Raw genomic sequence first — 23,260 nt, forward strand, 5'->3', positions numbered from 1 at the left:
CGGGAAGCACCTTGCTCTTTTTTTATGCAAATCGTCGTGTGCTTTTCTTCAGAAAAACGAACTTCACAGATTTGTTGTACAGTCGAGAAGAAAAAAAAACACGTCCGATGCAGGCAGACATGAAAATGTCAAATAAATGCCTGTCCTGCAAAAAGAGGGAAAACTCAACCAAATATCATTGGATGCTTTTGAACATCATAAATCACAAGTTTAATTATTTTAATTTCGGTTGACTCTTTTTCATGATAGATAGATACAGTATAATCACACACATATAGTAGTAGAGTATCAATAGAAGAGGTAATGGCCTCTGTCAGAGAAATGCTCTTTGGGCAAATCCCATTCTGCTGTAAAGTAAATATATAAAGACACTTGCCTTTTTAAATATAATTTCATTAACTTGTCGGGGCTTGTAATGCAGATCAAGAATTGGGAATTGTCATCTGATGATATTTCCATATTTATATTTCGTAACTATGTGGTTTTCCTGCAACCAGGATGGATGGAGGATCTGCAGATTATTCTAAAGAAAAACGAGCACAGAGACTGAAAGTGACAATGCCAAGAAGCCAAATGACCACAAAGAAATGTAAAATCAATCAATCAGATTTTATTTGTATGGCCTGTATATTCTCAAATCACAATTTGCCTTATAGGGCTTAACATTACATATACAATACATCATGTGAAGTACAAAAAATCCCCACCTTACAGGGGAAAACAAGGTGACGCAGAAACCTCAGGGAGACCCACAAGTGAGGGGTCCGTCCTCTCCCACTCCTGAGTGTTTTAACTATTGTGTCTAATATAAATGGAAAGGTTTAAAGAAGACATCCAAAATGGCCAATGTCTGACAGGAAAAGTATCCTGCAAAACAACTACATACAGATGTAAAAGAATTAATAGAGAAACAAGAAAATGACCATAAAGAGATGTAATTGATGTGATGATACATAAGTACAGTATCACAGCAGCACAGGGGGCAAGTGTGATAATAAAAATAGAGCACACTAGAAATAGAATCTGAGGTAAATAACACACTTTTTCTTTTCTTTTTTTTACAATAACAAATACTACATACAATCATATGCAATGTGGCTGTGCAATATGACATAAAAGTGCTGAGGAGGTTAAGGAAGTTTTTTGTTGTTGTTTTTTTTAAGTGCCAGTGGGCATTTAACTCTTAACGCCCCCTAATGTGTCGGGACCTCGTGGGTCAGGTTCCACGGTTCATGAGCGTCAGTTTGTGGTTCATCTGTGCCCTGGGGGAGGAGGGGGAGGAGGGAGGGGGGGACTGGTTAAGTAACCCGTCACTGTGTCAGGAGTGTGACGGGGCGTGAGTGTCACATGTCGCAGCGTCGGTTTGACACCTCCGCTTCCCCCGGAGAGACGCGCTCAGGCCGGCGGAGCTGCAGCACACGGACGGTTGGACGGTTGGACTGACGGTTGGACGGTTGGACTGACGGTTGGACGGTTGGACGATGGCGACCGGTGAAAGCGCGGCAACCTTCGAGTCGTGGCTCCGTGAGTAAAAAAAAAAAAAAAAAGTGCAAATGGAGAAAAGTGAATTTGTTGTTGTTGTTGTTGTTGGTTTTTAACTTCTCATATCTGAACAGAAATGTCGCAGCTCGTCACTTACCATAACGTTTTGCCATGTCATGATTGCCAGCGTTGAATGTGACTGGCGGGGTCAATTCGCGCACGTGTGGTGTCTGCTTTAATTAGTGACTTTGACGTGATGCAGACAGAAGTTTCGGCTGCAACAGGAAGTCGTTTTTGTTTTTTTGTTTTTTTGTTGCCTTGTGTTCTTTCTGCCCGTGCGCGTGCTGGAGCGGCGCGTCTGCGGTCTGCGCGCGCACGTCGGCAGAACTCGCCTCACACGGCCTCTTCATTTTTCGATCAGCAACGTTTTTCACTCTTTATCTTTTGGAGAAGCAAGTGAAAGGTCTCAAAGAGAGTCAGGAGTAGGAGGTCCGAGCTGGGACTTTTCTTATTGTTCCTCATCAGGAAACTGTTTTAATCAAGTGGAGACATGATGGCTCCATGTTTTCTTTTACCTGTCCCACATGAGGAGTAGTATATGTCGTAGTAATATATGTAGTAGTAGTAGTAGTAGTAGTAGTAGTAAGGTATTTACTGATGTCGCTTTGTGCTCTTGGGATTTGTTTCACTCACAATTTTTATAAAGCTAATAATTAAATATGAATGGAAATGATAGTTAGTTGCAGTCTCATTTAATAGTTCCTGTTCCTGTGCTGTTCTTTGAAAACCTCCTATTCCAGATGTTGGTTGTTTTTATCTTAATGTCTTTACATAATGTCAACGTGCAGGTTGTCACCATTGGAGGTTGAATATTTTCAATGCCTGAACATGAGTATTTAATCTCGTGTCCAGTGTAGCATCTGAATGTTCAAAGACAAGAGTCACTACATTTTTCCGATATAAGTAGTGGAGAAGAGTAGAAAGTAGAAAATATGAAGAACCAGTAACTCAAAATAGCAGCAAGGAATTCTACTCTAGTGTTGAAATGATAAGTTGATTCATAAGTTGAGTGAACACTTCTCAACAGCAACTTTACTAATCGTTTATCGAGCAAAAATTAAAAGCATGCAGTGTATTTTTTAGAAAACAACAAAGAAATGGGAGGGAAAGAGTCTGGTTCTGGAAAGTTTCAATTCACCATTAAATATAGAATAAGTGAAAATAAACATAACTGTTAGTTGCAGTAATATTGCTCTAAAGTTTTGCACGTATAGTACTTGACCATGCACTAACTACACACTTCTCATAACTAAATCCTGTGGACTTAGTGAAGCATACTGTACTGTCGACAACTTTCCTCCAGCTTCATTTTTTGCGCTTTTACTTTCACTTCCTCGTCGAATTCTGTAGTTCTGTATATTTTATCCGCCCGCGCTGCTGTTTGCACGTGCTCGATCTAATTGTGGCGCGTCGCGCGTTCGTTCCAGACCAGGCCACGGACCCAAACAACGAGGGCGACCGCTGGGACTGCATCCAGGGCTTCTACCAGCTCGTCAACCAGGAGACCGATGGGTAAGAGGAGCAGCCGTCACACCTGCAATTAACATCTGTCCTGGCCGAGAGAGATCCAGTCACAAGAGTGGGTACAGCTCCAGGTGGGTCAGTTGGCACGACCACCCCCCCCCCCCCCCCCATGTTGTTTCGAGGCCGGACAACATCTATATCGCTGCGAGAAGGAGCGAGAAAGAGAGAGCGGAGCCAGGAGAGACAGAGGGCATTAATGGGTAGCGGGGCAAAAATATGTTCGGTCCATTATGAATCTGAAACAGATCTGGACTATATGTTAAAGTTAAGCACAAATCTAATCCTTTCCTTGCTCCCTCCTCTTTTTAGGTTTTCACCCAAATTTTCTATTCGCTGTAAACAAGCAAGACAATATGTGGCAACTGTGTAAATAGTTCTTTTGTTGTGGGTGTAACGTGCTCTCATGTCTTCAGGCCTTTTAATGTGATTATTTTTAAATTTTCTGCTCTCAGGCCACAGGTGGCCATTCGTCTTCTGGCTCATAAAATCCAGTCCCCTCAGGAGAAAGAGGCTCTGCAGGCGGTCACGGTGAGTAATCAGGCCCCCCCCCCCCCCCGCCGCCGCCTATGACACACAGATGATCCACAGCACGCAGCAAACTTCTATCTGTCCTCTGACTTCAGAAGCTTCAGGCGACTTCTCTTTCTCGTCTCTCTCAATCTGCATTTTTCTCTAAGGAAGACTCTCATCCTCATGTTTGTTACCGGCGTACATTATGCGTCCGTTTGTGTTTTAACGCTCTTTGTCACGGCTCGTACGCATCGTTCTCTGAAAGACAATGTCTTCGTTTTAACTCTGGGCGAATCTGTGACCGACGTTTATCACATGGTGACAACATGAGGGATTTAATCTGCTGTGACGCCACATGGTTTGATATGTGTGTGTGTGCATGTGTGTGTGTGTGCGTGTGCGTGTGTGTGCGTGTGTGCGTGTGTGTGCGCGTGCATTAAGGAGAGCTGCAGCGTTGCTCTGTGAAATCCAATTGAGAGCAGCTTCTTGATGTTCATGTGACTCTCTCACGTCATGTGATCGCCACAAACTCTTCATCTTTTTGTTTTATTCCCGTTTCCACTTGTTCAGAGCTTCATTCCCCGATGATTTGTTCTGTATTGGTGTTTCCAAGGTCCTGGAGGCGTGCATGAACAACTGCGGGAAGAGGTTCCACAGCGAGGCGGCCAAGTACCGATTTCTCAATGAGCTCATCAAAGTCTTAACACCAAAGGTAAACTGTGTTTTTTAAAGCATTTGACTTATTCTCCACGTGTCAATCTAATTTAAAAAGCGTCATTAACTTTTATAACTCACCAGACATAAATTCAGTGCTCAAAACTCAGTCACAGCACAGACATTCGTGTCACAGAATAGAGATCTCTCTATTTGAACATAATATTATCATGATCTTTATTCACAGAACATTTCTCAATGCGGCACCAAAGTATAATAATTAATATCAGATCTCTCAACTGTGTTGGATCTTAAGGTAAAAACACATTCCACTAATGACCAAACAGATATAGACTATGTATGTAACTATGTAGAGTAATGATGATAAAAAGTTATAAAAAAATTTGTTTAATAAGAAATTTAATAAACAAATATACACACAAAGCTCAACCTCAAAATGCTAATTTTGAATAAAACAAAACTGAGCCCTCCTGACCTGAAAACCTTAACGATACATTTATATATATAACTGAAAATAAACCACATTTAAACATATCACTCAAATACATGAGCGAGGCTCAATCAAACGGATACAAATACAATTGAAAAATACGTCAAACGATTATTCACATAGGTGCATATTATACAGTGGGAGCACTAATGTCAAAGTACAGTAAGGACATTACAATGATAATCATCCATTGTAAAAAAGATGCGTTTCACAATATAATGAAAATAGTTACAGTATCAGTCGAAAACGGTGAGGAAGGAAAAGGTGAATACTGTCTGAGAATCTGACGGTGACGGGCGCGGTCGATCTCTCCTCTCTGAGCAGTACTTCGGCGCCTGGACTCCTCAGAGTGTTAAAGAGCAAGTGATCAAGGTCCTGTACGGCTGGACGCTCTGGCTGAAGGACGAGCCCAAGATCCAGGAAGTGTACGGCATGCTGAAGAAACAAGGTCAGGACCCTCCCGATACACCATCCGTGTTTCAAACTTTTGAAAATACTCCACATGATACTAAATCTTTCCTTCTGTAATTTTCAGGTCTTGTGAAGGAAGATCCCAAACTACCAGACACACTAATCATGGCTCCTCCACCGCGAAGATCCTCCGGGTCGGTGTTCGACCAGGAGGACAAGGCCGAGGTGTGTGTGTGTGTGTGTGTGCGTGTGTGCGTGCGTGTGTGCGCGTGCGTGTGTGTGTGTGTGTGTTTAACAGGATCTGCTCATGTGACTTAAAGTGTCATGCTGCTAACGTGTGTGTGTGTGTGTGTGTGTGTGTGTGTGTGTGTGTGTGTGTGTGTGTGTGTGTGTGTGTGTGTGTGTGTGTGTGTGTGTGTGTGTGTGTGTGTGTGTGTGTGTGTGTGTGTGTGTGTGTGTGTGTGTGTGTGTGTGTGTGTGTGTGTGTGTGTGTGTGTGTCTGTCTGTCTGTCTGTCAGCTGTTGGCCAGACTATTGAAAAGCGCCCGACTCGAAGACCTGGAAACTGCCAACAGACTCATTAAAGAAACCATCAAGGAGGTGAGGAGAGCTGCAGTGGCGATGGACGTCTTTGCATTAATAATTGTATGTATTGGTAATAATTCTGTTTGTGTGTGTGTGTGTGTGTTTTTAGGAGCAGGAGAAGGCGGAGAAAGTGCAGAAGCGTGACTCCACCCTGAAGGAGGTGGCGAGCAGCACCAAGCAGCTCAGGGAGCTCCTGGACCGGCACGCGGCCGCGGGAACCTCGTTGCCGCCCGGCGACGACGTGAAGGTTCGTTACTGTTGTGAACACCCTTATTATACTTGTCCCTGCTCTTATTTACAGTAAATCCTCAGTCTCACTTTGATATTTTGAAATCATTTCCGCTGTGTTCCTTCTTATTCTATTCTAGTTATGAGATCGTGGTGGTGTTTTTGGGTTTTTTTACATTTCAAGAGGTTTTCAGACAATGTGAATGAAGATTATCCAAATCTGATGCGTTCACAACAGTGGGAAATCTGGAGATTTTCCTGCTGTGTTCTCACATGGGTTCTCACATGGGCTCACCAGAATTTCACCTGAGGGGGGGCCGTCAGGAGAAGTTCTGGAAAATGTCCGGACGTCGGTGCATATTTGAAAGCAGCTCCAGTGTAGTGTTGCTTTCTGTCCTCCAACCAAATTTACTTCCAGGTTTTGCTGTTTCATCTCACCTCACTATGACTACTGTGTCGCTTCTCATCAACGCCTCTGTTTGTAAGCTTCATCGTGTCGTCCTCTCGTCCCCCCCCACCCCCGCTGCAGGCCCTGTACGAGCGCTGTGACCGGCTGAGGCCCGGCCTGTTCCGTCTGGCCAGCGACACGATGGACGACGACGACGCTCTGGCTCAGATCCTGGCGGCTAACGATGACCTCGCGCTGGCGGTGAACGCCTACAAAGAGCAGGTGGGGAGGAGAGAGTGCAACGGTGGTGGAGGAGGAAGAGGAGGACGACGTAAAAGCGAAGAAGAAGAAGAAGTGAGGGGTAAAACCAGCGGTAGGTCTCCTCTGTTGGTCCCTGTGGGAAACTTGTGTGGAGTTTGGCTCCTCCGCTCTGCTTGTACTTGACCCTGTTGCCTCTTGTTCCTCTCAGCGCCTACGAGTCCCAGAGAGATAAAAAGCTACCACCTCATCGACCTGTCGGCTCTGGACTCGCCACCGACTCACAGAAAGGCTGACTCGCCCCTTCCCTGCGAGTCCCCTTCGCCCCCGCTGAAGCCTCGTCAGGAGAACGCCTTCCCCCCGGCACCCGAGCAAGATTTGACTGAATTAGGTAGACCTCCATTTTGTCCCTCCTTCTACTTTACTCTCGCGGGAGCAGCGATGATGAATATGTTTCATGATGTGACGATGTCGTGTCCTGCAATTACAGAGTTTGATGTCTCGCAACAGACGTCATCGTCGTCGTCGTCGTACTACGACGAACTGATGCAGGTGAAGCTTGAATCAACAGTTAAAAATATAAATGAATATTGGGTTCATTTTGAGAGTTTGACACAGTTTGTCCTCTCGTCAGCTGAATGAAGACGATCAGAAGAGGAGCTCAGAGCAGAATGGAGGGAGAGGCGTGCTGCTGAGAGCTCGAGGGTGTGGCGGGAGCGGCGTCCTATCAAATGGGACGAACACTTGGTAAGGATGTAGAGACGGGAGGAGACTTCCTACTCTGCCAAACGTCCTCGCCCTTGACAACTGGTGACCACTCGCCAGTGGTTACACACGACCAGGGCACATCCCAGGTTGACCCAGGGCTGAGGTCTCGCAATTTTGGAAGAATCCTTGGAAAAAAAATTCCTGGATCCAGATCTTGAATCAAGAAAACACCTTTAAAACTTGAATCAAGAAAACACCTTTAAAATACTTTTTTAAAACATAAAATGTAAACAAAAAATGCACATCTCTGTGAAATTGGCATTTCGCCAAACAACAATACTGATTTGTCTGTGAAAGGCTCAAATCGGCCGATTTGTATCAGCTAACCTGTAAATCGACCGGCCTCTAATACAGAATGAACAAAATCTCTATGTTTTGTCGTCTGGAAAAGGACAGAAGTAGAGATATTGAAGAATTTTGCTAAAATTTTGAAGCTATTCATCATCACAATCACCCGTTGGTTTGTGAGCTGCCGTTTTTAGCATTTTGGACGGCGCCATCTTGGGTTTTTTTTTGAACCAGACGTAACCACATTTGGAGGAGGCGGGGCCTGACTGAGAGCTCGTCCACTGCACGTCCACCTACACCTGCGACCTGCACCGATTGGACGTGGCTAGCTGTCAATCACGCTGACGTTACGACTCAGTATAGTCATTTTCTCATAGACTTCTATAGAAACTGACTTCTTTTCGCCCTCTGCTGGTCATTTGAGAGAATACAGGTTTTAGGCAGTTGCGCATTGGCGTCACTTTCCGGACCCCTGGGACTACGTCCATATTTAAATTCAGTCTTAAAAACATACACTTGATTTCTGTTTTTAAATCATTACTGGTGAACTGACTCTTCCTCTTGTTCCAATCAGGTGTCTTCCTCCAAATCAACAGTTCAACGGATCAGGATCAACGTACAAGACCCCGACACAGGAAGTGTGTGTGGAGACCGAGTGTCCCCCACAACTACTGAAACACGTCTTTGTGCCGATGGACACCATCAAGTCCAGTACGTCCCCAAAGGCTACAACTAAAGTTTATACGCAGAGTTGATGACTAGTAATGATTTGTTCACAAGGCTTTACTCTAAAAGTCTGTTGTCTTCTTTGTTGTTGTTGTTGTTGTTTTTTCCGCAGGTCACCTGGAGCCGATCACTCTCTACGACCAGGGCGGCGTCCACGTCTCGCTGCATTTCGCCAGAAACTCTCCAGCGGGTCGTCCGGGCTTCGCCGTGGTCGTCATCTCCACGGTGAACACCTCCGCCGTCGACGTGAACGACTTCCTGTTTCAAGCTGCTGTTCCCAAGGTAACCAGCTCCAGGTCCCGATGGTCTTGTTTTCAGATCAAACCGAAGCAAAAGACTTCCACATGGGAACTAAAACTCCTCCCGTGTGGCTGACATGTTGTTGTGTTTAGTCTTTGTTAGATTAATTTATATTAGGGCTGAAACAATATGACAGTCAGTCAGTTGAACTGGTTATTAAATGTCTTCAGGTTCTTTTCTGCTGTCTTATATCACTGTAAATTAAAAATCTTTGGATTTTGAACTGTTGATTAGAGAGAAAAATCAAGATTTCTGAAGATACCGCTTGAAAGATGTAGAAACTTTGTTGGTCTTCAATATTTCAAAGGTGAAACAACTGTATATACTGTGTATATATTTTCACACCCCTAAACACTGTTCAAGTGCTTCATGCAGCTGCCGCATGTTCACAGTCAGATGCTCCACAGATAATCTGTTTGAGTTTATCCAGAATACTGATGACTCATTGGACCAAAATCAACATCGTTGTCAACATCATGTCACCTCAATGATGCAGTGGAATGGCGCCCCCTACTGGAGCCAGGCCTGCACTTCAGATTTGCCAGACTTCCCTCGGAGTTTTGATTTCACTCTGGTCCGTCCGTTAGTTTGTTTTCTTTGTCAACTGGATTACAACTGTTGAACAGAGATCCACGACACTTTGTCGAAAGGATGTAACGTGGGCCAAGAAAGAACCCGTAAATATTTTGACGTGGATCTGGACAAATGGATGCGGATTCAGGATTTTTAAAAATATACTTTTAATTTAATATTGTGAGATAGGGTGTGTGCTTTTTTTTTGTGTGATTGTGTGATCAATGATTTCCCAGGAAATAATTAATGCATCATTTAGGTGACTGATATCTATGAGTGATCTTGTAGATTTAAACGCGGAGTCCCAAGGAGACAGTTGGGCCACGGCGGAGGTCTGCGCTCTACTGAGGGACACTCTCGTTTACACCTCTTGCTTTTCCCGTGGCGACGCGTCCACATGCAGTGGATAAAAGCCCGATCTCAGATTTACGTGTGTGTCCTGCAGACCATGTCGGTGAAACTCCAGCCGGCCTCAGGGACTCACCTACCTCCCTACAACCCCCTGCTGCCTCCACCTGCCATCTCCCAGGTCGTCCTGCTGGCCAACCCGCACAGGGTGAGTACGTGAGATGAGATTAGATCCCAGTGAAGAAGCATCACGGTCAAAAGTCATAAATAAGTAAACATGCGATAGGAATGTAGGGAATTTAAAATTTGCAATAGCATATACAATATAAGGAGAATATACCTACTGTATATACCTTTGCATGTTAGTGACTCATTTCACTGTTAAAGTAGAATGATGTGAATGTATTTATGCACCAATTATTACATTTCTCCGAGCTTGTGTTCATGTGTTCATAATTATTATTTGATAATAACTTCACAGCCATGGTACTGTACATGGTGTGAAGGACATTTAACCTTAAAAATCTTCGTCTGTCTTTGGTTTATATTTTTGATTTGTTTTCTATTTTAAAATTCTTGAAATTTCACTTTGCTGTTTCCCCCAACATCTACATCCTTTCTTTTCTTTTCTCTCTTCCTCCAGCGCAAGGTGCGTCTACGCTACAAGCTGACGCTGACGCGCGGAGACCAACAGCTGGACGAGACCGGAGAGATCGACAACTTCCCCGACTGGAACTCTTTGATCGGCCAATGAAAAACGTCAGACACTAGGATTAAAAAAAACAAAAAGAAGAAGAAGAAAGAAAGACTTCCCCACACAACACCTAGAGCAACCTGGATGTCGAGTTCAGTGAGCGGACGGGGTGAGAGAGACGAGGTGAACAAAAATGTGGGAAACAGCGACGTCAACGAGCAGACGTCAAGTCTATATGTACGGAAATATGACATTTTGTGTTTTGTTACATACCTGATTCATACCAGGATGAAATCTCAGAAAGGTGGTGAACCTCCTCATCATACAGGTACAGGTTGATTTTTGATATTTCCGGTGGATTCGGTGCCATATGATCGAAATGTTTTCTTAAATACATATTTATTTTTAATGAAGTGCTGTGCCTCCAAAAAGGTGCATGACAAATTTCCCCTAAGGTGTGTGTGTGGGTGTGTGTGTGAACGATTATGTTTTCTGCTTTGACGTGGGAAATAAATTAAACGTGATGCTGCCTTCGGATTGATGTCACATTTTATATTATTATTGTATTTTGAATTTGGCCAATTGTCAAAAAAAGAAGTCTTGATCTTTACGAAAATAGGAAAAAAACACAGGAAAATGAAGAGACATGTTTGATTTTGACAACATAAAGTTCGCAAATCCACAAAAGTCAAGGTTCATTTCTACAGGAACAACCAAAGAAACTTTTTTTTTTTGTACTTGCAACATTGTGATTGTGTTTCTCATGTGGTTGATTATCAGTGTTCAGTAGTTTCTAGTGTCTCTGTCCAACTCCGTGTTTGCTTTGTTTTCATTAATCAGTTGTCATTTTTTTAGAACAGCGTGAGGATCATTATCTAATTTCCCTCATGTTTGTGTAAGTTGCCGTTCGCTGAGACCTCTCTCGACTCCCCAAGGTTTAAATCCGCGTTACCAGATCGGTGTTTTTTCGCGATCACTCGTCTCGTACGACTTCACGCTGCTGTGAATCTCTACGCGTCACCGCCTGCACTTTCCTTCCGGAGGGTTTGAATGATTTCAGGCTGATTTTGAAGGTTTTACTTTGAGCGTCTGTCTGCCTCCGGCCTGTCGGTCTGACAAGTCTGTCGCTCTTTGGTCAATAAATTCAATCCGCAACGTGCTGGAAAATCAGACATTCTTCCCATTCATGTTTTGTTTTTTTCCACGTAAATAATAAGGACTCACACACTCTCCTCCAATCACCCTCATTCTTGTTCAGTGATCCTGTCTCAGTTTCTGTGATATAGATTAGATTGATTGGTTGATTTCCTAGTTAGGTTAATGGTCGATTAAACATCACAAAATAATTATTAATAAAAATTCCACGAACGATCGAAAATTGTGAAAACGTAGGCGGAGAAAATGGTCAAATAGTTGATTGCAAGTTTTAATGCATTTTTGATAGAAAGGTCAAATTTGATGTAAATTTGTGAACTGTGACCAAATTTTTCCTGCAAGAAGACGACGTCATGGGTTAAAATCGGATGTGACGCACTGGAAAGGCCTTTCAACAAGCTTTCGAGCGCCACCGGTCCCGTCTCCGTACGACCAGAGACATACAAGATCAAATATTTATGGGGGAGGGGGGTATTTGGCCCTGGTGACCTTTGACCTTTGGTTACCCAACATGTATTCCATTCACACAATATCCATATTCACTCGTATATCAAGTCGCATAAAGATCCGTTCACGAGTTATAGTCGTATAATTATATACACGCCCAAAACGACACTTCACTTCGGCGGCGAAGTAAAAACTGCGTCTTCCTCTTCATTGATCCGATTTATTGTATGACATCAGCAGGTTAAAATACATGTTTATTATGTACATATATGCAACAGGGGTGTCCGATAAAGTGCCAAATACAATTTTACAAAAACTCAAAGAACCCAAAAAAAAAGAAAAGAAAAAAGGAAAAAGAAAGATGGGATCTGTGGAGGATCATCGCACCCGTTGAGCCTGGTCCCACAGTGCATTGCTTCACGGAAGAGTGGCCCCCGCTTCCTTGTTCGGAGCAGGGAGGGGCGGAGTGGCCCTGGTGCTGGTCCTGGGTCAGTTTGGCACGATTCACACAGGAAGTCACACTGACGCAGTCGGGGGTCGTGACGGGATGAAACACTGCAACCGACATCGACACGTACGATAAAATCCGCCTGGAACCTGCGACACGGGTGTTTCCGACTTTGTCCAGGGACGTGATTGGTTTCAGAAAATCCAGCATCGTTTTCTGCGCGGCGGTTGGTTTACGCGAGGAGGTGGAGCTGGTACCCGGACCAGCGTCCTCGGCGTCCTGCTCACGTGACGGAAAAACTATTCTTTCTTTTTTTCTGCAGTAGATACATTATTAGACGACAGACGAAACCATCCAGACTGTTTTTAATTTTTTCTTCTGACAAACAGAGGAAGTTGACGTTCTTCGGTTGTGTGTGTGTGTGTGTGTGTGTGTGTGTGTGTGTGTGTGTGTGTGTGTGTGTGTGTGTGTGTGTGTGTGTGTGTGTGTGTGTGTGTGTGTGTGTGTGTGTGTGTGTGTGTGTGTGTGTGTGTGTGTGTGTGTGTGTGTGTGTGTGTGTGTGTGTGTGTGTGTGTGTGTGTGTGTGTGTGTTACAGAGACGACGGGCAATAATCCGTGAGACCGGGAGAAGAGACACGCAATTGTCTGCATGTATTCATTTTTTTTCCGGGAGCTACAAAAGTTGATAAAACTTTTTTGGGAAATCCTCCTCCCCGGTTCATCGCCTACGGCAGTGATGGACGTACAGACACTTGGCGATGAAGCGTCCGGTCTTTCGGCCACGACCGTTTGTTTCCCGGCTCCGTCAGAGAGGGTTTCTGTTTTTTCGTGTCCGTTGCTCTGCGGTCGCTCTTGAATCTCTCAAGTCCGTCCGTATCTCACGGGTCACGTGATGAGTGAAAGGAGCCACGTTCTCTTCTTCATCCCTTCATCCTCTTCCTCCACCGCCACGGCGCTCACTGTCCACATCTCGCCGGGTTCCTTTACGCACGTCTTCATCTCTCTGACCCTTCTGAATTTGCGAATGTCACACCCAACTAACTTTCCTCTCCTTCTTCCTCAACTGTCGCTGCTTCCTCCTCTTCTGCTCCTTCCAACTCTCCTTCCTCATCTTCATCTGCTACATTATCTTCTGTCTCCTCTTCTTCAACTTTCTCCCCAGTTTCTGCCTCCTCTTCTTCCACTTTCTCATCCTCCTCTTGTTCAACACTTTCCTCCGTCGTCTCCTCCTCTACATTCTCCTCCTCTACATTCTCCTCTTCTACATTCTCCTCCTCTACATTCTCCTCCTCTACATTCTCCTCCTCTTTCTCCTCCTCTTTCTCTTCCTCTCCATCCATTTCCCCTTCTACCTCTTCCCTTTCCACCTTTTCCGCACTTTCTTCTTCATCCCCCTTTCCCTCCTCATTTTCTCCACCTTCCTCACCTTCACCCTCCTCCTCCTCCTCCCGCTCCCGTTCTTCCTCCTGATTTTGCTCGTCCTCCTCCTCCTCTTTCGCCTCCTCGTCCTCCGCTACGTCGTTACCTTCATCTCCTTTTTCCGTTTCATCCGTCTGCTCTCCCCCGTCTTCGTCCACTCGCTCCTCTCCGTGTTCCTCATGTGCCGTGTTCTCCTGCACCTCCTCCTCCTCCTGCTCCTCTTCTTCTCTCTCGCTTTCTCTAGTCCCTTCCTCCTCCTCCTCCTCTTCCTCTTCTCCATCCCGGACTCCGTTCTGTCTTCCGTTGTGGTTCTCCTCGTCGCCCTGCGTTCCCTCCGCGTCGCCCACGCCGCAGATCGCCTTCCGCCCGCCGCTGCTGTTCCTCGGGTGCACGTGGTTGTGGTTGTTGTGCTCCAGGTCCTCCAGGGTGATCTCGAACTGGAAGCGGTCGTGCAGGAGGTGTCTGTCCGGGGGGGGCGAGGGGGACTGGGGCATGGTGTTCAGGTACCACTCCCTGTTCTCCTCCAGCGTGTCCAGAAGCTCCTGGGCGTCCGGGTGCACCAGGTCGGCCCACGTCTCCCACAGCGGGTGGACGATGTAGTCGATGAAACCCACCTGGGGAGGGGAGACTCACGCCGTGAATGCCAAAGGAATCGTTGCAACATTTTGGGAATTATACGTATTTGCATACTGCCACATTACACAACTCAAACAGTTTTTCTATTCTCGTCTGTTCCGGACGAACCGCGTTTAAAGCGGACGCGAGCGGCCGTTACCTGGCTCTTCTCCACAGACGCCGTGTGTTTGTCACACATGGCGCTGATCTCCATCCCTCGCTCGCGCTCTTTGTCGCCCTGGCGAAAGAACTCCTCCATGATCCTCTCCGTCCACTGTCGGTATATCAGCAGCGTCTTGGTGGGGTTGCTCAGGTCCGCACAGTGCACCATGTTCCTCAGCACCTACAAACACACACACGGAATGCGATATTCTTTTGTCTGCAGCACAGGATTCTCAACCGGGTGGGAGGCGAGATCATTTCTGGGCGTCGTCAGATTATTGTGGACGAAAAAATATACAGTATATATAATACATTTAAAATAAAAATTATGAAATACAGGGCTGCACGGTGGTGTAGTGGTTAGCACTTTCGCCTCACAGCAAGAAGGTTCTGGGTTCGAGTCCCGGTTCAAACCAAACAGGGCCTTTCTGTGTGGAGTTTGCATGTTCTCCCCGTGTATGCGTGGGTTCTCTCCGGGTTCTCCGGCTTCCTCCCACAGTCCAGAGACATGCAGGATGGGGTTAGGTTCATTGGAGACTCTAAATTGACCGTAGGTGTGAATGTGAGAGTGAATGGTTGTTGTCTCTGTATGTGGCCCTGTGATAGGCTGGCGACCTGTCCAGGGTGAACCCCGCCTCTCGCCCAATGTCAGCCTCTCGCCCAATGTCAGCTGGGATTGGCTCCAGCCAATCCCAGCGACTTCCTTGCGACTCGTTTGCTCTTAATGTGGAAAGAAAAACCCTCGGAAGACAAAGTCCAAGTTGAACCGACTCGTGGGGTTGACACGCGGTTACCTGTATTCGCTCCGTGTAGTGGTCGAGGAGCAGCACGCCGGAACTCGTCACCTTCTTCGTCTCCACCATGGTCTTCAGATCGGCCAGCAGGGTCATGTGCTTGGACATGTCTGTGCCCAACACCTGCACACGGAGAGACGAAGCGGTGATGTCAGTACAGCTGGAATCAGGGATTCGGACATTTGAGTTTTGCCGCGGAGAGTCGAGCGCCCCACCATGTCGATGACGAGCTTGCGGAGACTCTGCCGCTGTCTCTTGGTGAGGTTCTGGAAGATGTCACAGTTTTCCTGGTGCAGGAGCTTGAAGCCCACGGCGAGATGGTGGTTCTCCAGAACGGACTCGTCGTTGTACATGAGGGCCAGCTCGGAGTCTGAGCGCAGACGAGAGACAGAGAGAGAGAGGGGGACGGGGGACGGGGTTCGCGCAAACACGCAGTAGAGGCACATTCTACTGTATGTGTTTGTGTTTGTACTCACTGGTGTTGATGAGGAACTGATTGGAAACGCCCGGGTGGTCCACGTCGTGGATGGCTGCGGCGAACAGGGCGGCGAGGATCTCCAGGTCGGTGAAGACGGCCTGGGCGGGGGGGGGGGCAGAAGAGACCAGGTCAAAGAGGAGGCAATAGAAACATCTCGGCCCCCAAAAGGGATTGGGGAGAAAAAAAAAAGAAAATCTGGGAATTTATTTGAGAATTGAGAATCTGGGTAAAAATCCGATTTTAAAAAAATGTGTATTTGCCGGACGAAACCCCTTCGCTTCGTCGTTGGACAGATCAGATCGAATCGATTGGTGTTTTCAGGATACGATTGTGTCATGAGCCGTCACGACTACATCACGACTGTCCGACTTACATGTTTTTTAAAAACTTTTAGGTAGATGGAGACGACGTTGATCTTCTCGTGTCCTCGTGTGGAAACAAACACTGGATCGTGTTTTGCTTGTTACCCGTGTCGACGGCATCAAATATCGTCACTATTTAATGTCATTTCATCACAGTTATTACAAAAGGGTTTGAGGGTTAGTGATTTTCTTGAATGAACGACTGAACTGTCATCCGTGGTTATTATTTTCTTTTTCCATGTGCTTGTTTTTTAAACAGTTTTTTGTCTGTGCCTTGGGTTCGGCCGCATATCATTTTCCAGCTTATGTTTGATAATAAACATCTACTGTGTTGAAACTGTATTCTATAAAGGATGTGTACTGTTGTCTATACAAATAGAAGGCGCGCGTGTGTTGACATACGTCGAGAGCAGGCGTGGAGAGCAGGACATGCGTGGACTGGGTGACGTCTGCAGCATGGAGGCTGTTGTGGTAGGCCACGTTTCCATGGTAATGGTCCTCCAGGGTCATCACGTAAGTGACGAAGGTCTCGACCGGGATTCGGAACGTCTTCAACAGCTCTCGCTCCTGAGGAGGAGGAGGAGAGGAGCCAGGACTTCACAAACACTCCACCAGGAGCACATCATGTACTGTACAGCAGCACACACACACACACACACGCACGCACGCACGCACGCACGCACGCATGCGCACGCACGCACGCACGCACACACACGCACACACAAGCGCACACGCGCACACGCACACACGCGTGTTGTTTACCTGGAAGATGGCGTACATGATGCAGCTGAGGGGCCTGTTGTTGGAGAACTCTGCGACTCTGAATATGTTGAAGCTCCACCTGTCCAGATGCTCAAACTCCTGGATGATAACAGACGTCAACAGCCGAGTCAGAATACCTGCAATATTGTTTTAAAAATCATAACACCCCAGTACAGGCGGAGTTGCAGCAGAATCAAGCACTAAAAGTTACTCAACAAACCGTAATGTCACAAATTGAAAAAAAAAAAGCCACAATCCCATATAATTAAACTGAAAAAATAATAAATAAAAAACAATGACATTTGTCGATAAGTTGAACCAACCAATCAGGAGTTACTTTAAAGCCAAAATGATTAGTTGATTATTTGATTAACAAAAAAAATTTAATAGAAAAATGAATCTCTGGTTCAAACTTCTCAAATATGAGTCTTGAGTGTAGTTCATAGTCTTCAATCAAAGTAAAACTTAATATTTTTGCGTTTTGTTTGGGTGATTTAGAAAAAAAAAGTCATTTTATTCAATAATTAACAAAAAATTCTAGAGCTGCAACAGGTAATCGACCTAGTGCAAACATTGGAAGTGCGTAAGAATCGATTGATGTACGTAAGAAATAGTTTTGAATGAATCCATTCTTATCAAGGTTAAAATGTGACTTTTTATCATTTTATATATTTTTAAGTCATATCGCCGAGAATGATCTGGTTACAGATAAAAATCAAAGATCACGCAGCACACGTCGCTTTCATGTCACGACACATAACCATCATCATTGAATCTTTCTCGTGACCGGGTGTCTTCCTCTTCCTCTTACACAAAACCCTGAGCCAGAAACCATGAATCATTTATATCTGCATCTAGAATAGTCTCGTCTCATCCACGTGCTGCCACATGAAGATGCGGAGCTGGAGACTTTGGGCTTTTCCCAACATTTGGTTCTTAAGATGGACTGAAATTCCTTTTCAGTCATAATATTTAATGACGGGGACACATTCCTCTTTCCTGCCCGGACGGGAGGACGAAGCTTTTTTAAAAATAAATCTGTTTGCTGGGAAAGAGATCACATCGTCCAGCGTTTTTAAAGTCAGAGCAGGGATTGCGTTCCTCATTTGGCGTGAGTCGCACACACGCAGAGAGAGAGAGAGAGAGAGAGACAGCGAGACCTTGGCGAGCTCGTCCTCGTGGTCCGTGTTGACACCGAAGCGAGGCATCGACGCGCTGGAGAGGCTGGAGCTGTGAGACAGTTTCCTCACGCCGATGATGTGACTCATCGGTTTGTCTTTCAGGGTGGGAGACGGGATCTCCTCCTCGTCCTGCTTGTCTACAGAGTGACACGCAGCAAACACACAGAAGGATTTAGTGGGTGGGGGGGGGGACATGAATGTTGTTCCGGACAGAAGACAGATTGCGGTCCCCCGCTCACCCATGAAGGTGCTGGAGATGTATTCAGACACCTGGTTGCCGGAGCGACTCATCTCCGACAGGTGGGACAGCTCTCTGTTCAGCATCCTCTTGAACTGTGGCACAGTGAGAACACACACAGAGAAACGAGTCAACCGCTGCGGGAAACCCGAGAGGTAATATTTAATGTACAGTACTGTAGGTTTAAGGATGCTGTAAAAAATACAACAACAAAAAAACCCCTGTGATTGGTGCTGATTTTACAGATTTCTTTTCAGCAGGCATTTGGCTACACCTACAGTATCAATCAGTCAGATTTTATTTATATGGCACTTTCCATACAATGAAATGGAACACAAAAAAGATACCCCCCTCCCTCGGATACACACACACACACACACACACACACACACACACACACACACACACACACACACACACACACACACACACACACACACACACACACACACACACACACACACACACACACACACACACACACACACAGACACACAGACACAGACACAGACACACGCACACACACACACAGACACAGACACACACACACACAAACACACAGACATTTACTCACGATCAAACATACAAAGCAAGTCTTAAAAGAGCAAAAAATAAATAAAACATTCAGTAACAACATGTAGGAGGAATCTCAGGAAAACGCTGTCTCGCTTATTTTCAATGAGCAAAAAAATAAATATATGTAAATGCACACATATGCACACAATATGTATATATATATATATAGGAGGATAAAATTCATAGAAAAAGTTGTATTAGGGTTAATAGAATATATTATTAAAAGGAGAGTAAATAAAATGAATAAACAAATAAAAGTAATAAGATTAAATTCAATCAAAACCTATATAAATACATAAATAAGATTAAAAAAACAGCAAAAAGGCTGAAATATATATAAAAGGACAAGTTAAAGAAGAAGTGAGATTCAATTAAAAGCGAGATTTGAAGATTTGGTATGTTTCATGGTCGAGGCCTGTAACAATACACAGTCGATATTTGAGCATAAGAAATATAGACAAACATTTCCGTCATCACTTCTCACTTTTTGTTTAACGCAAATTTCATTACGAAGAAAATGCCGTGTGGCTGCAGTGGAACAATGAATTTAACTGTTGAAAATGACAGTAACAGTAACGATGTACTGACAGCAAAGCATGAATATATACGTTAATACATAAATACAACAATCTATTTTTAATTGATTAAGAAAAATGGCTTAAAACATATAAAAATGCCGTTTGTAAAACATTCATCTATTGTATAATTATTATTTTAGATGTAATTCAAGGTACTTTATTTGTCCCACGAGAGGCAGTTAGACAAGGACTTGCAGTCAGACAGTGGACGGACCACAGCTGGCCAAACCATGTCCATGTACAGTGTCCTCACGCACCTTGCTGGAGGCCATCTCGCTGACGGAGCGGTGCGTCTGGATGGTCTCCAGCTGGTCCAGGCACCAGTCCAGTTCCTCCAGAGTGTCCAGGGCGAGCTGCTGGTGCTGCTGCTCCGACAGCGCCGCCCTGGGACTGACGCACACGCCGCCCAGAGGAGACCGCCTGAAAACACACACGGCGGTCCGTGAGGGGCCCGGCGGCCTCATCAACCTTGAGTATGCTTTTATATTCATCGTTATTCATCAAATTTGTTTGTTACCAGTTCCACACATCATATAAGCGCATAATCCGTGTTGTGTTTCTCTTCTCTCTACCATGATCCTAATAGAAAACTAATAGAATATGAACATTTGAAAAAGTGTTTCTTTCTCTCTTCCCTTAAGGAAACAGGGAATATCTGATTCCTTTCTGTTTTTGAGATGTGAAAAATAATAATAATCTGAAATTAACGTCTAATGTTCAACGCCCACCACAGAGTAGGTGGTGTTCTGAGTGTCGGTGATGCTTACAGTAGTACAGTAGGACTTCTCTACTGGACTGTGTGAGCGACCTCATGATGTCACCGTAGCCACAAAATGTCTCATACACTATAGTAAAGTAGATCGCTATGATTTGAATACATAAAGTCTGCTACTACCCCTTCTTTTGACTGGCCACACAAACATACGGTCATGAAGAGCATTAGTGGAACATTTCAGGACGTCGGTACTGACTTGACTGTTGGCGTGGAGACGTTGGCGAGGATGGTGAAGTTGCTCCGTACCGATCGCAGACTGGCCAGCACCTGGGGCATCGCACAGCATCACGGGAGATCAGAGAAATGGCCACACTCTGCTTTCCATCATTCAACAAGCCGATTCATCTATTTCCCAGCGCTTTACATGGAAATATCCGGCCGCGCTTTGGGACTAAATAATGCAGGAATGTCCGAGAAGCTGTTTGAGAAGCATGAAACATGATTAAATCTATGTGGTTCAATGACTAATGGAAGTAAAACAACGCACCTGCGCAAAAGGTGTGACGATAAAGTCTTCTGCCGTGTGTCTGAGAGGTGGGACAGTTGGAAAGGAGAGAGAGAGAGAGAGAAGACATTGGGGTACACAGATAAAATACTCTCTCCCTCTCGTTCTTTCAGTCTTCCCCCCCCCCCGAGTCTCACCCTTCACTGGCGATGGAGGAGTTACGCGAGACCGTCTTGGGCGACATGTCGTAGTCCGAGTCGGAGCGGTAGAGGAAGGACTCTCTTCTCTGGCCCTGGGGGAAGGAGGTGTGCAGGGTGAGGCCGGGACTCTGCGAGCCCAGCGGGCTGTGGCCCGGCGACACGCCATTCTCTGCTTCGTAACTGGAGCGGGAGGAGTGAGGATGATGACAGAGGACAGGAGTTATAACATCCTGCAGCTCGAGGAAAGAAAAAAAGAAAGAAAGAAAAGGTTTTAAATGTGAGTCAACCTGTCGGTGTCCGCTTGCGTGATGGAGATGCGAGGTGGGATGCGGAGCGGGAGCGTTGTGGGACGGGACACGTTGCACAGGACCTCCGGTGAACGAGTGCGGTCTCGTGGGCGGAGCCAGCAGGGCACCTGTACAGTGAGCAGGTAGGAGTTTGTGTTACAGAGGATAAAGGACAACAGTGACTTTGCAGGTGTAACAGAGTGGAACTTCTTCAGTCTCTCTTCCATTGGCGCCTGGATTATGACCAGAGCTCGACCGATATGGATTTTTTGGGGGGCCCATGCCCATATTGATATTAGGGAGCACAAGATTCCCGATACCGATACACCGGCCGATACATATAGATGTTGTTATCAAACCTTTGTGACAAAGAAATGTGATGAGGCTTGATATTTTTGTTTAACCATAAATTTATCATAAAAAAAAAAATGACATTTACAATCAAATAAATGAACTTGAATTAAGAAGAAACATTTATTTTACCTAAAATGTAAAACATAAATGCACATTTAAAGGCTCATGTCGGTTGGCCGATGATATTGGTCGGCTCTAAACATATCGGCCGATACCGATATTATGGGTCAACTGATATATCGGTCGGGCTCTAATTATGACCAAAACCACACGGCCACAGCGGGAACATATTCACAAAACTATAAACATTGTTAGAAAACATTCATACACACACATAGAACCGACAGCTGGCAGACCGTTAGGAAATTTTGGCTGAATTTTACAAAATGCTTATTGGAATTCAAAAATAAGTTACTGCCCCTTTAAATAGAGGGGCAATCCATGGCTCATTTTTGCCCCCACAAGCGCCCAAGAGCGTCCTTATTCAATACCTGGAGACTGGATGAGAGTCTTCTGCTCCGCCCTCTGCGTAGCTCCGCCCCCAGCGTAGCCCCGGAGGTGTAGGATCGGCTGTAGCGCGACGACTCCGCCTTCTCACCGCCAGCACCTGTGATATCTGTGTCATGACCCTGTGAGACGGGACGGAGGGGGCGGATGAGGAGCGGGATAAATACATCTTCTAGGGACGAAACAATTTAAAAAAAATCTCATTTGTCTTTCTAACAATGAAAAAATCTAAAAGTCAACGAACCACACAGTTGTTACTTTGCCAAACATTGTGTGTGTGTGTGTGTGTGTGTGTGTGTGTGTGTGTGTGTGTGTGTGTGTGTCTGTGCCCGTGCGTCTGGGATGAGGCCTCTACAGACTGAGCTCTTGGAGGCTGATCTGCACTGCAGCACCGTAGCAACAAAACACAGGGGGAATGGTAGCAGTTGCTAGGCAACAGTTCTGTGTTTCTTCCATGCTGCATTTGATGTCGTCCAGACCAAGATGTGGAGAGACGCTCACACACACGCACACATTCATAAATGTATTGGCATTCATGAATGTGGCGAATACTACATGGTGTTATGTCCTTAAACCAAGACGCTACCTTTAAAAGACAACGGCTCATTTTCACAGAGGACTGTGATTGGCTGAGTGGTTCACACTTACTCTGACTTCTGAGTGTGTTCACAGTTATTGACAAGAGGAACATGCGCGCGCGCGCGCGCGCACGCACGCACGCACACACGCACGCACACACACACACACACACACACACACACACACACACACACACACACACACACACACACACACACACACACACACACACACACACACACACACACACAGTATAAGGTGACAGCGTGCTCTGTCTGGTATCTGCTCTCTCCGTGTAACGGGGAGTCAGCAGGTTGTTTTTTTTCCCCCCCAACGAGAATGTTGACACCCTCACCTCTTCTCCAGTCACCGACAGCACGCTGCGGCTCTTCTTCATTCTGATTGGCTCGTTCTGGGCCCCGGGGCGGAGCGTTCCCGAACCCAGGCAGCAGAGTAGCTGGAGAGCCAGGACCGGACAGGGTCAGAGGTCACTGCAAGGTCAAACCGGGGTCAGACCAGGTCACAACCGGCCCCCATCGGAGCTGACTCAAAAGCCAGCCGACCGCCGCTCCCCCCCCGCCCCCCTGCCCC

At 45.7% G+C, this 23,260-nt stretch overlaps 2 protein-coding genes across 3 annotated transcripts; one reads left to right on the top strand and one right to left on the bottom strand.

Annotated features, from left to right (window-relative positions):
• The first annotated feature begins 1,350 nt into the window (after positions 1–1,350).
• Positions 1,351–11,479, top strand: LOC118312513 (ADP-ribosylation factor-binding protein GGA3-like). Of its 2 annotated transcripts, XM_047333853.1 has the most exons (16): positions 1,351–1,524; positions 2,970–3,054; positions 3,519–3,594; positions 4,190–4,288; positions 5,066–5,189; positions 5,277–5,377; positions 5,671–5,751; positions 5,846–5,983; positions 6,494–6,725; positions 6,822–7,001; positions 7,101–7,162; positions 7,245–7,357; positions 8,241–8,377; positions 8,505–8,674; positions 9,711–9,821; positions 10,257–11,479. In XM_047333853.1, the coding sequence occupies exons 1-16, from the start codon at positions 1,482–1,484 to the stop codon at positions 10,365–10,367; spliced, it is 1,863 nt and encodes a 620-aa protein (XP_047189809.1). In that variant the 5' UTR covers positions 1,351–1,481; the 3' UTR covers positions 10,368–11,479. The 2 variants fall into 2 exon arrangements, with proteins under 2 accessions (XP_047189809.1, XP_047189810.1); XM_047333854.1 differs by lacking the exon at positions 1,351–1,524 and having other exon boundaries at positions 2,983–3,137.
• Positions 11,480–12,109: 630 nt separating this feature from the next.
• Positions 12,110–23,247, bottom strand: LOC118312511 (cAMP-specific 3',5'-cyclic phosphodiesterase 4B-like). The gene is made up of 16 exons (XM_035637160.2): positions 23,025–23,247; positions 22,075–22,212; positions 21,230–21,357; positions 20,940–21,122; positions 20,785–20,824; positions 20,494–20,564; positions 19,780–19,942; positions 18,370–18,463; positions 18,110–18,267; positions 16,950–17,048; positions 16,590–16,754; positions 15,824–15,923; positions 15,563–15,717; positions 15,348–15,470; positions 14,552–14,734; positions 12,110–14,390 (listed from the first exon to the last, which is right to left on the bottom strand). The coding sequence occupies exons 1-16, from the start codon at positions 23,064–23,066 to the stop codon at positions 13,395–13,397; spliced, it is 2,838 nt and encodes a 945-aa protein (XP_035493053.2). The 5' UTR covers positions 23,067–23,247; the 3' UTR covers positions 12,110–13,394.
• Positions 23,248–23,260: the final 13 nt, after the last annotated feature.

This window comes from Scophthalmus maximus, chromosome 8, assembly GCF_022379125.1.
Source record: "Scophthalmus maximus strain ysfricsl-2021 chromosome 8, ASM2237912v1, whole genome shotgun sequence".
NCBI classification, from domain to species: Eukaryota; Metazoa; Chordata; class Actinopteri; order Pleuronectiformes; family Scophthalmidae; genus Scophthalmus; species Scophthalmus maximus.

What these genes read in the sequence shown, in the direction of transcription:
- LOC118312513 (XM_047333853.1), top strand. Translation starts at nt 1,482, where the DNA reads ATGGCGACCGGTGAAAGCGCGGCAACCTTCGAGTCGTGGCTCC. An exon ending in GTCAACCAGGAGACCGATGG is followed by an intron (nt 3,055 to 3,518) that starts GTAAGAGGAGCA and finishes TTCTGCTCTCAG; the next exon opens with GCCACAGGTGGCCATTCGTC. An exon ending in ACTACGACGAACTGATGCAG is followed by an intron (nt 7,163 to 7,244) that starts GTGAAGCTTGAA and finishes TCCTCTCGTCAG; the next exon opens with CTGAATGAAGACGATCAGAA.
- LOC118312511 (XM_035637160.2), bottom strand. Translation starts at nt 23,066, where the DNA reads ATGAAGAAGAGCCGCAGCGTGCTGTCGGTGACTGGAGAAGAG. An exon ending in GACTCTCATCCAGTCTCCAG is followed by an intron (nt 21,358 to 22,074) that starts GTATTGAATAAG and finishes CTCACTGTACAG; the next exon opens with GTGCCCTGCTGGCTCCGCCC. An exon ending in TCTCCACGCCTGCTCTCGAC is followed by an intron (nt 15,924 to 16,589) that starts GTATGTCAACAC and finishes CCCCCCGCCCAG; the next exon opens with GCCGTCTTCACCGACCTGGA.